Source organism: Stigmatopora nigra, chromosome 22 (assembly GCF_051989575.1).
Source record: "Stigmatopora nigra isolate UIUO_SnigA chromosome 22, RoL_Snig_1.1, whole genome shotgun sequence".
NCBI lineage: Eukaryota > Metazoa > Chordata > Actinopteri > Syngnathiformes > Syngnathidae > Stigmatopora > Stigmatopora nigra.
The window spans coordinates 3,101,809-3,115,388 of NC_135529.1; the positions used below are offsets into that span (position 1 = coordinate 3,101,809).

The 13,580-nt window shown below is 36.1% G+C and overlaps 1 protein-coding gene across 1 annotated transcript in view; it reads right to left on the minus strand.

Annotated features, from left to right (window-relative positions):
- Nucleotides 1-13,580, minus strand: part of LOC144215807 (importin-11-like) — a 39,440-nt gene that overhangs the window by 14,809 nt on the left and 11,051 nt on the right. The window contains exons 11-21 of the mRNA XM_077744963.1: nt 12,418-12,570; nt 11,962-12,005; nt 11,399-11,489; nt 11,015-11,062; nt 8,270-8,375; nt 5,808-5,934; nt 2,992-3,025; nt 2,419-2,459; nt 2,221-2,337; nt 1,134-1,247; nt 649-764 (exon numbers count right to left, since the gene is read on the minus strand). Coding sequence (XP_077601089.1) covers nt 649-764; nt 1,134-1,247; nt 2,221-2,337; nt 2,419-2,459; nt 2,992-3,025; nt 5,808-5,934; nt 8,270-8,375; nt 11,015-11,062; nt 11,399-11,489; nt 11,962-12,005; nt 12,418-12,570 — 991 coding nt within the window. The remainder of the gene's footprint in view (nt 1-648; nt 765-1,133; nt 1,248-2,220; nt 2,338-2,418; nt 2,460-2,991; nt 3,026-5,807; nt 5,935-8,269; nt 8,376-11,014; nt 11,063-11,398; nt 11,490-11,961; nt 12,006-12,417; nt 12,571-13,580) is intronic.

Here is a 13,580-nt window from a genome sequence, read left to right on the forward strand (position 1 = left end):
CAGAAGATAAAAGCCGAGATGGGTGCCAACCTCACAGAAAACAAATCAAATGGATATTTTGAGCAGGACTATTTATCTGAGAAGATAAAAGACCAGGATGGAAAAGGGGAGGGAGAGAGGTATAGGCTTTTTACCACACACTCTCACATCACACTAATTCTTAGTGCTCGGCAACAACTCAAAGAAGAGGGAGATTAAGGACAAGAGTTAAAAAGACAAAAGATGACAGGAGAGTATGAAAAGCAAACACCTGCCAAAATTATCTTCCACTCACACACAGTCAAATATTTTGCAGACCTAACAACAACAGTTACAGCATGTCTGAGAGAAGGCTTTATAATATATAGAATTATTTATCTTTTTATCATTTATTGTCATGTGAGCTAATGTTCCCTTATCACAAAATAAATGTGCCTACCCATATTGATAGATTTCAACAACCCCATAAACCTCACTAGAAAATATTTTTGTAAGCTGTTATTATATAAGACAATGTAACCTAAAACATTAGTATTATATAAAACCATAGTCACTTATGAATTTAAAAAAATTCTTATTATCATTGATCACAATATGGGGTTTCAAAAATAACCCACCATCACGTATAGAAATGTTTTAGTCCAGAGACAAAATAGTCAGGGTTCATACCAAAGTTCTAGTCCATCCTCTAACAAATACACATGAGGTGGCTGGGACACATCTGTGCTGAGCTGGATGACAGGAAGAAGGAAGGGATAAAGATTCTTACTCTCCGCACCCAGGCCCTGAAAAACAGATAGAAGTAATCAATTTAGGTTGAGGAATTTAACAACAGTGGTTTCAATTTAATCAGTGTTCTACACAGATTGTTTAAGACTTAATTATAGGTAAAATTCGACATTATGAAGTAGGCACAATATTGACCATTTCCAATCGAAATGTGATCAAATGGCAAGTTTCCTTAAATGGTACACAGCTACACAACTTAACTCTACTACTCCTTGGTAGTAGACATATTGGGATGTGATATTTAATAGAAGTTGACAGAAAAGTTAAGAGTTTAGACAAAAACGACAAGAACACGTGAATTAATTGAGGGGGAGCAAAATATGAGGGACAAACAATGTCAGCCAATGGTTTGGAACATTGTGTACCTGCACAAGATGAATAAGAGTGGTTAGTATAGCACATCTCAGCATGTTGTGGTCTTCAGATTGCTTCCAAAGCAGGGGCAGGTACTGCACTAGGCAGCCTGCATAGGGCCGGATCTGAAAAAAAAGAAGGGTTATTGTGGGGCAAATATTGTAAAACCTAAGACAACTGCAAGAGAGAACACAAACCTAAAAAGTGGTAATATGGTTCACTCCTCTAGACATTTATAATGTGTACGGAATGGCAATGAAAGTATGGATTTTACAGCAATACTTGACCAAAACTATCCTTTATACACTTTCTGGGCCTAGGAAATGGCACCTATCTTTGCTGACCGCAGGCAAAAGGCAGATTACAGATAATGTAAGACGAGATGCATCGTTTAATGGATGGTGCTTAAAGTGGCTATGAAAAGAGCCCAGTGAGGTCATGATGAGGGTGATGTTTTTGTTGTTGTTGTTGTTGAGTTTACAAACACGTGCTTATGGGAAATTTTATGAATGGAAAATAGATATACAGTAATCCCTCAAATATTGCGATAAATCTGGGCCAGACAAAAAAAAATCGCAAAGTAGAGTCGCCCCTAATATAACTTTGTATTTTCTTCAGTGGTGAGTCCTAATAGCAAAAATGGCTTCCGCTCATGAGTTTCAGCGTGGATTTTCACATTTTTATGGAATTATTTTTTCAATAATAGCGGAAAAAATTAGTGAAGAAGCGAATTCGCGCTAAGTGAAGACGCAACAACCGAGGGATTACTGTATACAGTAATATATAATAAATTGGAATGAAAATAAATCACTGAGATACAACAAGGATCTGACCTCCAGGGATAAGTGAGAAATGACATTGATGCAAGTGCCACCTGAGGCAAATGTTATAGCTGTTACCAGTGTTAGTGTAACAAATCGTTAAGATCTTTTGTGGGAGACCCCTTGGGTGATCTCTGTGACAGATGTTTTCACCTATCAGAAACAGACTGCACTATTGGGGTTTTCCCAAAAACATTTCTATTTGCAAGAAATAATTGTTTGGCAACCTCAAGCAATTTTCCAGAGAGCTGAATAGACTGAATGTCATAATAATTACCTGTGTGTTAACCCTTTCGATGACACAGGAGATGACATGGAGCACCTGCATTTTGGTGTCACACTCTGTCACCTGCTGCAACAACTGGAAGAGTAGCCCAAAAATGGATTCCAAGTACTAGTTGGAGTGGAAATGAGTTAGTGAGAATACATTAACAATTTAATCTGGTGAAACAGTGGAGAAAAAAAAAGTACTCACAGGGAGGAACTGTTCTGTCCGGAACTCAAAGTCATCGACGGGTAGTGGTGAGTTAAGAGCAAAATAGAACAAATTACTCATAACAAATAAAGACACAAATAAAAACAATGTCTAAAATGTGGATAGTTGAAGCTTTCAATAGAGGATTTCTATTAATCACCAGAGAATCACATACCAATATTGGCAGTCATACCGCATTGCAATAAACACTGAACTGTCTTAAAATTACGGATATCTTCATCAGCAGAGGCTGGGGAATACTGAATTATACATTCAGTTTGTTAAGATATCAACTTGTTTCTCTAACCTCATGTCTTAAAAGGTGATTAAGTATATTAAAAATAGATGTGAGACTGATTCGATCCTTCAACAATACACAATTTTCTCTGTGACTTAGACATTTAGTGCAATAGAAAGAAATTTTCACTAACTCATATTAATATATTTTTGAGTTCTTACAACTACTTTAAGATTAAATGTCAGACAAAGATAACCAGAATTTATGTTACAGTATGTGTTCAATTGTAGCATCAACTTTAACAGTAAATGCTTCAAACTAAAGCACTTGGATATTGAGCTTCAGAGTTGTAGCTGTCTCAATCCGCACCTGTGGAGAAAACCAAACCAAAAAATATATTACAAAAAGCACATCAATTTAAACTAGACCAGGTATGAATTAGCACAGTAATACATTAATTGATGGACTTAAACTTCTCTTTATCGTGTCAGATGTGTTGCAGAATAATGGTTTCGGAAATCAATCAAGCAAAACGATGACCACAAGTTGGTTGTGGATGTATTCTATACTAGGTTGCTACCTTAGAAGATGAAACAGGTAATACATAGTTTCTACAGCCTGTGCAATGGAATGACAGTCTAAATGAAGATATAAAAATATTAAGCCTAATATTAAGACTAACAGTAAGGCAAGAAATGATGCAGTCACTGATTAGGTTTGACATTGAAAAAGTTGTTAAAAATGTGTACAGGAGATAATAAGGTCTCATGAATAGGTTAGACAAATTTATTAGCTAAGCCAAAACATCCAGAAGGTTTATACATCAAACAAGTTCAAATTCAAGCACTTTTTAAGCACATTATGAAAATAAAAAAATAAACTGGGAAAGTAAACTAACTAAAGACTAGAAATTGCTAAGTAACAATCAGCACACTACAGGCTGAAGCTCTGAAGACCAATAGATATCGGTTGATTGGTTCGCAAATACCAGAAAAGTTGGATGTCAACTACTGTCCACAAGAACAAAAGGAACAAATGCTTGAGTGCCGACTAGACAGCGCTTCAAATTGTAAAAATACTATAGAATTTGATTCTGTCTCTATTATTCTGTTACATGGAGCCCATAGCAAGAAAAAGCATTTAGAGACGTGATGTAGTGGAATTGTAGTTTGGAAATGTGAACACATTTTGTGCAAATACTTTTGGTTAAATGCATGTTCTACTTTCAAAGGTTACACGAGCATCCACTCTCAGAACCAAGAGGCTACAATTTTGCCATGCAAGAGTGATGGAAGTGGTAATGACACCCAGGGGAAGAGCGAGCAGATGGAAGATGGGAATTAAAGGAAGGTAAGCGAGTGAAGAAATTGGTAGGAGATTTAAAAAGTCAATTACGGTCAGTGCTTTGTAGCACTTTTCTCAACCAGCACAAGGGTCTGGGAAGGCATTTGAGTCAGCATTTCTTCTTTTTTTTTTTTTTTTTTTTACAACAAATGTTATTAAATCACTATAGTGGTTTCACAATCTTTGGAATGGGCTTTTAGAGACAGTATGTGACCACATATTTCACTGTGTAACACCCATTGAATTCAATTGAGGTAGGATATCGAAAATACCATCCTAAATGAGGAAAAAATAATTCTAATGAGTTTCATAAAAGCATGATAACTCTTAAAAGCCATATATTTAGTATATATTGAAATACATAATGACACCTGTAACTGCCCATAAGAACTGCTAAATTGGACCAGCAACGATATGTGTCAGGCCTTAATAACTAACAGCTCATATGTCAGCAACAACCATGCAACTTTCAACGATATTCAAATCAACTTTGTTCCTCATTCTGATGCTGTTTGAACATAGCAGATTGTCTTGTACATGTATTGGCTTGCTGCCGTGTGTTTGTCTAATTGGAAACGGTGTGTGAATGCAAAATTGGAGAGGAGTAAAATATGTAAAATGGCAGGTCAGTGTATGGAATATTGTAGTTTAAAGCCTTGCGAAAACAAACTAAAGTTTTTTTTACTTCTGATATTAATTTGATAAAAATTAAAAAGGCATTTCCCTTAACCTACTGCATAAAATGCCTTGCCAACTGTTCGGAACTGCATTACATTAGAGTTCGTTATTAAATGCATTCATATTCAAACATTTTCAAAGTCCCCCCGCAGATAGGACAAAGTAATTACATGGATCCTACAATATCGCCCAAGGCTTTACAGTTTCAAAGCCTGCTTTGTAACAATTTCAAAGTAAATCAGGGCCTCCTGCTTAGAAGGCAGAGCTTGGCAATAAAAATAACACAGAGATTCTCCTTAGAGTTTGCGTATTATAAATGCATAACCTGAGTGTAGAAACAGTGGCAGAACACCATTCTCATTAGAGAAAAGGGTCAGTTGTGTTGTAGAACAGTTGAAATCCTGTCTTCACTAAAAACTAATTTAAATTCAGGGGGAAAAAAACCTTCAAGGCACAATGAGTTAAGCTCTACATAATATGGTGTTGGGTCTTTCACCTTTTTCATATTATGCAATCCACAAATGTAGCAATGTGATATTATTTTTAATATAGTTTGTCTATTTTATTTAAGAGCAAACATTTATTGCAGTGGTTCATTTTTGAGTTTTGGTAATACTTTATGGTTGTCCCACTAAAATTTGTTATCGTGACAGGCCTTGGCATATCTAGCACGAGTACACATTATATTTTCAGAATCATCATGTGTATAATCTGTGTTTTTATTCAGAGATTACGAATGGAACAGTCATCAAATTTGCTAAGAGGTTTTAAAAGAAAGGACTCCCAAAATTATAATCACCAGTAAATATGAATATTAATTTTCTGAGCCGCTTATTCTTACGATATATATATATATATATATATATATATATATATATATATATATATATATATATATATATATATATATATATATATATATATATATATATATATATATATATATATATATATATATATATATATATTTATTTATTTATTTTTTTCAGAAACTACATCCTGTAAAAAGATAATTCTTTGTTTTTACACTAATCAGGTTCCAGGTTCGAATCAGCCTAAATATCAAAGAGAAAATAGAAATGCATGCCTTGCAAGAGTCTGGGTATTAGGAGATTATTGAATGACTTACCACCAAATCAGGGTCCTGCATGAGACTGAGGATGACCTCATACAGCAAAGGGCGAAGGTCAGATTTAAATTTGACAGATATCCACTGGCCTATAAGCCAAATGACTCTTCGGCGAATCAGCTTGTATCTGTAGATGAAAATGGAATTGTGGAGCAATTAATTACATTTGACCTTTTCTTAAATTGAAACATCCTTTGCGAGAGTCACGATTGTTTTAGCAATGGACTGATATTTCATGAGTACTACTGCTGCTTGATACTACTTTTTGCTAGAGTAGCTTTCACGTTTATACTAACAATACCCAACTATACATTGCAGTGAAAACCACATACTCCATCGACTCCAATGCTGTATTCTGGAGGTGTGTGTCATTGAGGTTAAACAATGAAAGTCTGGCAATAGTTTATCTCTGAATACTGAAGAAAAGTGACTTGTTTATTGGCCCACTAAAACATAAGGTCATATTTAAGTATATCACTTTAAATTTCAATAACAATACCATTACTCAAAATGACAGACCAAGAAAATCTGTGTTTGTTTCAAAGCTGCTCTTTCTTTTCAGTTGGAGACTAGAGTGCATTTTTCCATCCAGGCAACATTGCAAAGACACATCTTGTGAATTAGTGGAGCCGAGACCATTCCCATGTCACTTTCCGCCTTGACTATCGTGATGTATTGCTCTCTGGCCTTTTCTTATAAAAGGCCTGAAAATGGTAGAAAATGCTGCGCCAGGATTCTCACCAAGAAAAGAATTATTTAATTATAAAATATCAGATGGCTCGGCACTTTACTAGCTTGTTGACCGTGTTTCACAGCACCTTCCTTTCAAGGACTTACGTTCTCAACATGTGCATGTTTTGCTGACAGTATAAATATTTAAATATTGCCTTAAAACATCACAATCTGGCCTTTTCGTCTAAATTATATGTTAACTACTGCATTTATTTACCAAACATGAAGATTAACAGAAGCTTTCTGGAGAGCAACTCCTTAACTTTTTCTCAGTCTTTACATATTCCCAGCACTGGAAAATGTATTTTATTAACACGGCATTTGAGGACATTTAACATCAGACCTTGTATAGTGGTTGAAAGCTAGAAATTGCAGTCATTCAATCACTATGTCTATAATAAAACCAACCTAATCAAAATGATTTTGCAGCAAAAATCTAGGTGCAGATTTTAATGAGCTGCAATCAGTGACAGGAAAAAAAGACCAAGGACATTGACCATCCTGTAAGAGGTTCCAATTTCATGTGGTGCAGCTGCACTCTCATCACTGCATTTGGCGACACCGTTGTCCCACTCCTGGTCTAAGCTGGCATCTGTTTGGGGCACGGTGACTCAAAGGTCCAGCCAGACCCATAGCAGATGGAGTTTTTCTGCAGTATTCTCAAAGTTTAGACGAGAGGCAAAATGTATTCTACCTGTGTCAAAATTTTAAAGAGCAGCCCATTCAGGATGCCCCCCACAATGCTTGTGAGAATAAGCGGTACGATTAATGAACGAATAAACAATTTGGTCACATCATGAAACTCACTTTTTCTTAAACATAAAAATAACCTGCTAAATATGACCGGTATTATGAATGTATGCACACGAGCTCACAGTGCACCATGCACGAACCAAAAAAGACCAAAAATGTTAATATCTAAATTGTGAAAGTGACCATGAAATATTTAAGTGATCAATAAAAAGTGACATTAACAAATAGAAAATCCTTGTAGTCAGCGCCCACATTGGCAGACTAAAGTAAAATGAATGGATGCACCTGGCCAGCAGTGTCATTGTGACATCAGAGCGTCTGCTCACTGACGTGCGCAAAGCCGCCTGAGTGGCTCATACTTGGAGTGCTGTCGACTTGGTACTTTGATTATCCTAGCATTTGTGCCTGTAGGGCGCTTCTTTGTTCTTCATATCACTCACACCAGCCGCTCTCCAACTTTCTCATCTTGTTTTTTTTTGTTTTTTTTAAATGCACTCATCTCCCAGCTCACTGCCTGAGCCTGCAGCTGATATGAAAGTATGATGAGCCTGCATCTCTGCGTCTACTGCTCTGTCACTAGTCTGGGAGAAAATGAGTGGGCATAGAATTTTTTTTGCCTGCCAGACAACGATTGGCTATAAATGATGTATTTGGCATATACTTATTGTGCTGATGATTTGAGTCAACAGCAAAATTTGTTTCGTTCCACTTTGGTGATCAGAAATTATCATTAAAAGGACTGTTCAGTCAAAGTTAAAAGTAATAAATTGTTTGATTGAGCAAAAGTAAATAATGTTGTTAATGCCAATGAGCGCTGTGGGCATGTCCAATGACTGCTCAAACCAGAGCCCTTCCCTGATTGTCTTTGTCCGTTTAATCCGGATGACATGCCGTCTCAATTTTCGTTAAATCAATGTGATTCGTCTAAGTTCATAGAACAGTTTTTCACTAAGTTTTAATAATAAATAAGTTGTCACCTGTGGTGGGTGACTTGAAGCTCCGCGAGAAGCTGATTCTTAAACCACTGGTCAAAGTCAACGTTGTCAAACAGTTCAAAGGCAGCCAGTCCTACAGCATTGTACACTGTAAATAATTAAAGAAAAAGAAAAGCTGTAAATATAAAGTCAATAAATTCCCTTTCATTGTAGATTGCCGGCATGTGCTCTTACAATGGATCCAACCGAGAACCATGTTAAAGGATACTATACTGGTAATGAAGTCAAACCATCATTGGCATTTCAATGTGCTCATGTAATTTAATATTTGAACATTATTTCATGAAAAGAGAAAGCCAACACATAGTATAAATGACCTTCATGTGTATCAAGTATTTATCTTAAGATTGTAAATCGTGGATTTCTTACAATGCTGATGATGTAGAAAATAATGTTTAAACACAATTTTGTCACTTTTTGTGACGTACTTATACCTGAAGCCATAGTGTAAAAATTAATGGACCAGAATACTAAGCACATTGGACAATGATTATTACTTACGTCATGAGGAAATGCTGGCAATCTGAGATGTTCACATTCAATAAAATAAAACAGGACTGACATTGATTACATTTCTGCCTTCACTACGGGTGGCCACTTTTTGGAATTACTGGCATTTGTTTGTGTTTCACTACGACTACACTATCAGAAAAATAAGTCTGTTTTCACATTTTATTGAAAAAGATTCTTTCTGCTAGCATGTGCATGAAGAAGGAGTTGTCTTTCCCTTTAACTAGAACAGCACAATTTAAAATTCACTTGGAAAAGTGTACTTCAAAATTAGAGCATAAAACCTAATGAATTTTTATCTGTCCCATAACAATTATTAATTTATGTAACAGTTCCGAGTATCAGTAATTGCGTGGAACAGAATTACACCATAATTGAACAGGAATCCCCAACCACTGGGCCCCAGACTAGTACCATGTTTATTACTTAAATACAATAAAAAGTCAAGCGACAAACATTGCTATGTATGATATAAACTACTGACTTCATGAGACAAAATATGCACACCCATAGTAAAGCTCCTGCAGTGTTGAAACATCAATTAATTTGCTCAAATTTAACATTAAGCCCCTAATTAATTATTAAAGTGCTATTCACGTAAAAGGTGTGAAATGTAGGCATTACAAGTGGGAAACATGAAAGTGTTGCACACCTAATTTATGAATTGCAGACTACATTTGTGGTCTCACATAGCATTTGCTTACCATGAATTTTAAAGGTCAGGTGCCATATTGAATTTGTCAAGGCAGTCATCACAATGATGATGGTAAGGCCAACTTTAAAATAAAAACAAACTATGGATTGCATCAAAATTTGAGCATTACTTGTTGGCATTGTATTTTGAAATTGGCTCTCGACGCACGTTGGCGCCGTCTCTACACAATCATTGTAGCAGCTGTCAAAATTGTCTTGGCTGGCTTTGAATGCAGAGTGGCCACAGAAATTTGTGGGCATTTAGGTCTCAACGCGTGTTGGCTTCAGAAGTCAGCAATAAGAGGCCTGAGGTGCTAAAAAAGACACCAATTGTGCTACTAAACATTTCCAAACATTGTAATATAAGAAATATATTTCAGAAAGAATTTTCCATGAGGGCTATGTCAGACCAACTGAAAAAGTTGAAACAGCCACATCAAAATGTTAACATAAATATGAAATTGAGCTGTTTATCTGAATTGTTCTAGGGAACTGCTGCTCGATTTACTATGGAATATGAATAACACGCCTCTCGCATAAAGAAAACTAGAGCAGGCTGCACATCTTATGTACAGCCTTAATGAGGAAAGCACTAGAGCAAATGGATGGAATTAACAATGAAATGGGAATGTATCTTTATTTGATCATGCTAGAGACACATGAGTTGCAATTACCAATAATTTTCAATTGCAGCTAGATGGTCAATGTCCTCATAGATGCACTGAAATCATGCAGCCAGTGAAACATTTATAATCTACTGCAAGGCATTTGCTATTCAAGGAACAAGCCGCTAATCTAATGTCCCCCGAACTAGATGTTAGCAGTCCTCCATGTGCACACGCCTTTAAGGAGAAAAAGAAAGTGGGACACAACTGCCTTGTTTAACTTGAGCAACTCCACGCCTTTCGGCCACATTTGCTCTCATTCATCTTGAGTAACAGATGTGCAAGCACAAATAGAAAGACAAGACAGATGGGCTGAAGGTGCTAAAGCAAGAGTTTGGATTGTGATCAATTAAACATTGCAAGAGGTAAGGTATTGCAGACAGGTAAATGAAACTGTCAGGGAATTGGAGTTGCTGCTAATTGCACTTTTTTTTCTAAGTCCGTTCAATTAAAACCAATATAGGGGCATCTAAATCTTTGGAAGAAGTCAGTTTTTACGTGTCTGCCTGCTGTCAAGTTCATGAATGTCTCATGAGTTTTGAAAAGCTGGAATATTCAATAATGACAATGCCTTCCCCAACTTTTTCCATATTGTGGTTCTGTAGCAGGACCAATGTAAAATGAAACAATAACGTTTCTAGGCTAAACTTGTTTCAATTATGCCCTGAGGTCTTCTGGTAATTTGCCTGTGTTTAAGGAGTTCATATTTAGGTGTGATATTTTTCTTTTGAAAAGGCAAAAACTATTTTGACACACACAAAACAAATTCCCAAAACGTAAAAGAAAGAAACATGCCAGCAGCATAGAAGTAACATTAACAAACACATTTAGAGAGGAGAAAAGAAAAAGTTTAATTTACCTGCATCTTTCATTAACAATTGAACAGGATCTTCCACATTGGTTGGACCTGTAACAAAACATTCCTTTAGTTTCTAAGATGACTTAAGCCATTGGACCCCTGCTGTCTGGGGTGTGTAACCCATTGACCTTGGGCCTAATTGGACTACCAATCGCAGGGCACAAGGATACAAACAACCCTTTACGCAAATTTTTCTGTTAACTCTTGCTAACAAAGTCCTAATATAATGTCACCACTACTGTATATAAAACATCAATAATAAGACTGGAGGTGGCATTCCACATAAGTTATTTTCTGATTTGGAAAATAAATAATTATTGTAGTGCTAAAGAGGGTGGGCAGGTTTGTAACAATCAATTACTCTAGTAAATGCTATTCACTGACCCTGGAGATTCTGAACCATGTCCAGGAGCACCGGTATCAAGGTTTGGCTGTGGTTGTGGAAGATATCCAAGAATAACACTTCTGTACAGGGCTAACACAGAAAGAATTAGTAATTAGGAGAATATCAAATTCATGGCTGCCAGGTAATATTTTTTATAGAATTTTATCAAACTCAAAACAGTCATGTGTTTTTGTTAACGGCAAAGTATGGAAAATGAAGGTAGCTATGATATCAATTAAATACAGTACATAATCATTAATTAAAGAAAAGTCATCCTAAACATCTATTTCTAAGTCTTGCTACTCCTCTGATCATGAAAGGGGAAAAAGTGATAGGGGAAATTATAGGTTAAGAATTAAACACTGTACATGGCAGTGCCAAAATGTAATGAAAATAGGTTTAACAACAAATTAGATACAACTTCAAAAACATGCACATAGATTTTTTTTTGTTACTGTTACAGATATCGCATTATCAAACTTGATGCAAAGATCTCCCTTTTTTTGTGGAAGGCAATTGTCATGGTCTAACATGAAGGGAGCAGGATCCTCCTTTTACTCACCCGCAAACTGTATTTCCAAGAGTCACCACCTGTTTCTTCAACCGCTGCCAAGTAGAGGGTGAGAAGAAATTAGATGCTCATTACACATAGAACACTTATTTGGAACATTTCTCTACTTTGCTCAGACAGTCCTTAATTTGAACTTAAATCCAAGTTAAAGTGGTCAATGATCCTCCACAGTTTGCAAACTTGGACGTTTTTTTTTACCCATTTCATAGCATCACAACCTCTATTTTTGACACATTTAATTGTATCTTTATTAGATTAGTCAAATGAATTAACTATACTACATCATTAACAATTATAGAGAAATTACTAAATTGACATTTGATGTTTGGTAAAACTATAATTAAAACTGCTCATTAGTTGATGTCTGACGGAGTGAAAGACAGACAAGTAAAAATGTTGAATCTGTCAATAATTAAGATATTCTAGGAAATCAACTTTTAGACTTACCAAAACTCTCGGGATCCTCCTCCCACATGGCTAGCTCCTCCTCCGTAAGGAGAAAATAGTGGGAGACGAGACGGCGGCCAATCTCCGTCAGGGTGGGGTGTGTGAAAAAAGCCGTCTTTATCTTGTGGGCCTCAAGACTCTCTGGTTTACTATCTACAAAGACATGACATCAAAGCTTTACATCTAAAGTTTTAAATGGAGTAGACACATTGTTCCTGCCTACATAACAATAATATCTCCGGTTCAATCACGGTGGCTCCTGATCTTCCGGTCTAGAGTTTTCATGTTCTCGCTATGCCTGCCTGAATTATTTCTGGTTACTGTTTCTGGATGGGAGGTTGGTTGTTTTTAGATCTGAGTTTGAGCGCGAGTGGTTGTTTGTCTTGTGCCGTCCGATTAGCTGTTAACCAACTCGGAGGGTCGCCTAACGATCCTTGTGAAGATATTCGGAATGAAAAATCTTAATCATTGCTAAAAAATCATATCAATTAGTGTAAAAGTTATTTCCGACATAATTATTCAAGCTACTCCCCACAAATAGTTCATTGGCAAACATGTTCAGTCATCCAATGGAGAATAAAGTTCATTCATTTTTACTTTCATTAGAACTACACAGCTTTGCGACCTATCGTGGTCTCAGATGCACAAGAGACCTGCTGTCTGTCTACATGACTGACAGGGTGAGAAAAATATAACTATTATAAAAATATAAGTCCCCTTGATGCCAGTAGCTGAATAGGTCAGCCGTGTCTTGATTTGCCTTTAGCTGTTCAACCTTGCACCTTACAATATTGCCCTATCTGGAAGGTGGGAACAAGAAAGCAAACAAAGTTTAGCTCAACTCAGTCTAACTTTGAAACACACATACTGGCAATAAACCTAAATTGAGTCAAGACCTGATTTTCTCAAGATTCATAGTTTTTCTAAAGCTTGGTAAATTAATGGATGTATGTTTTCACAGAGTTCAGTCACCATTAGAAGATGATTACACACACTTGGGCAAATCCTAAAACCCTACAATGTAAAAATTGAGTTAAATATTATTTAAAAATTTAAAGACATTTTTAGTAATGGAAATAGATTGCACTCCAATCATTGACCATAAAATAATAGTGGTATGGATAAAATGAGAAGAAGAATTGACGGATTATATCAAAGACCAA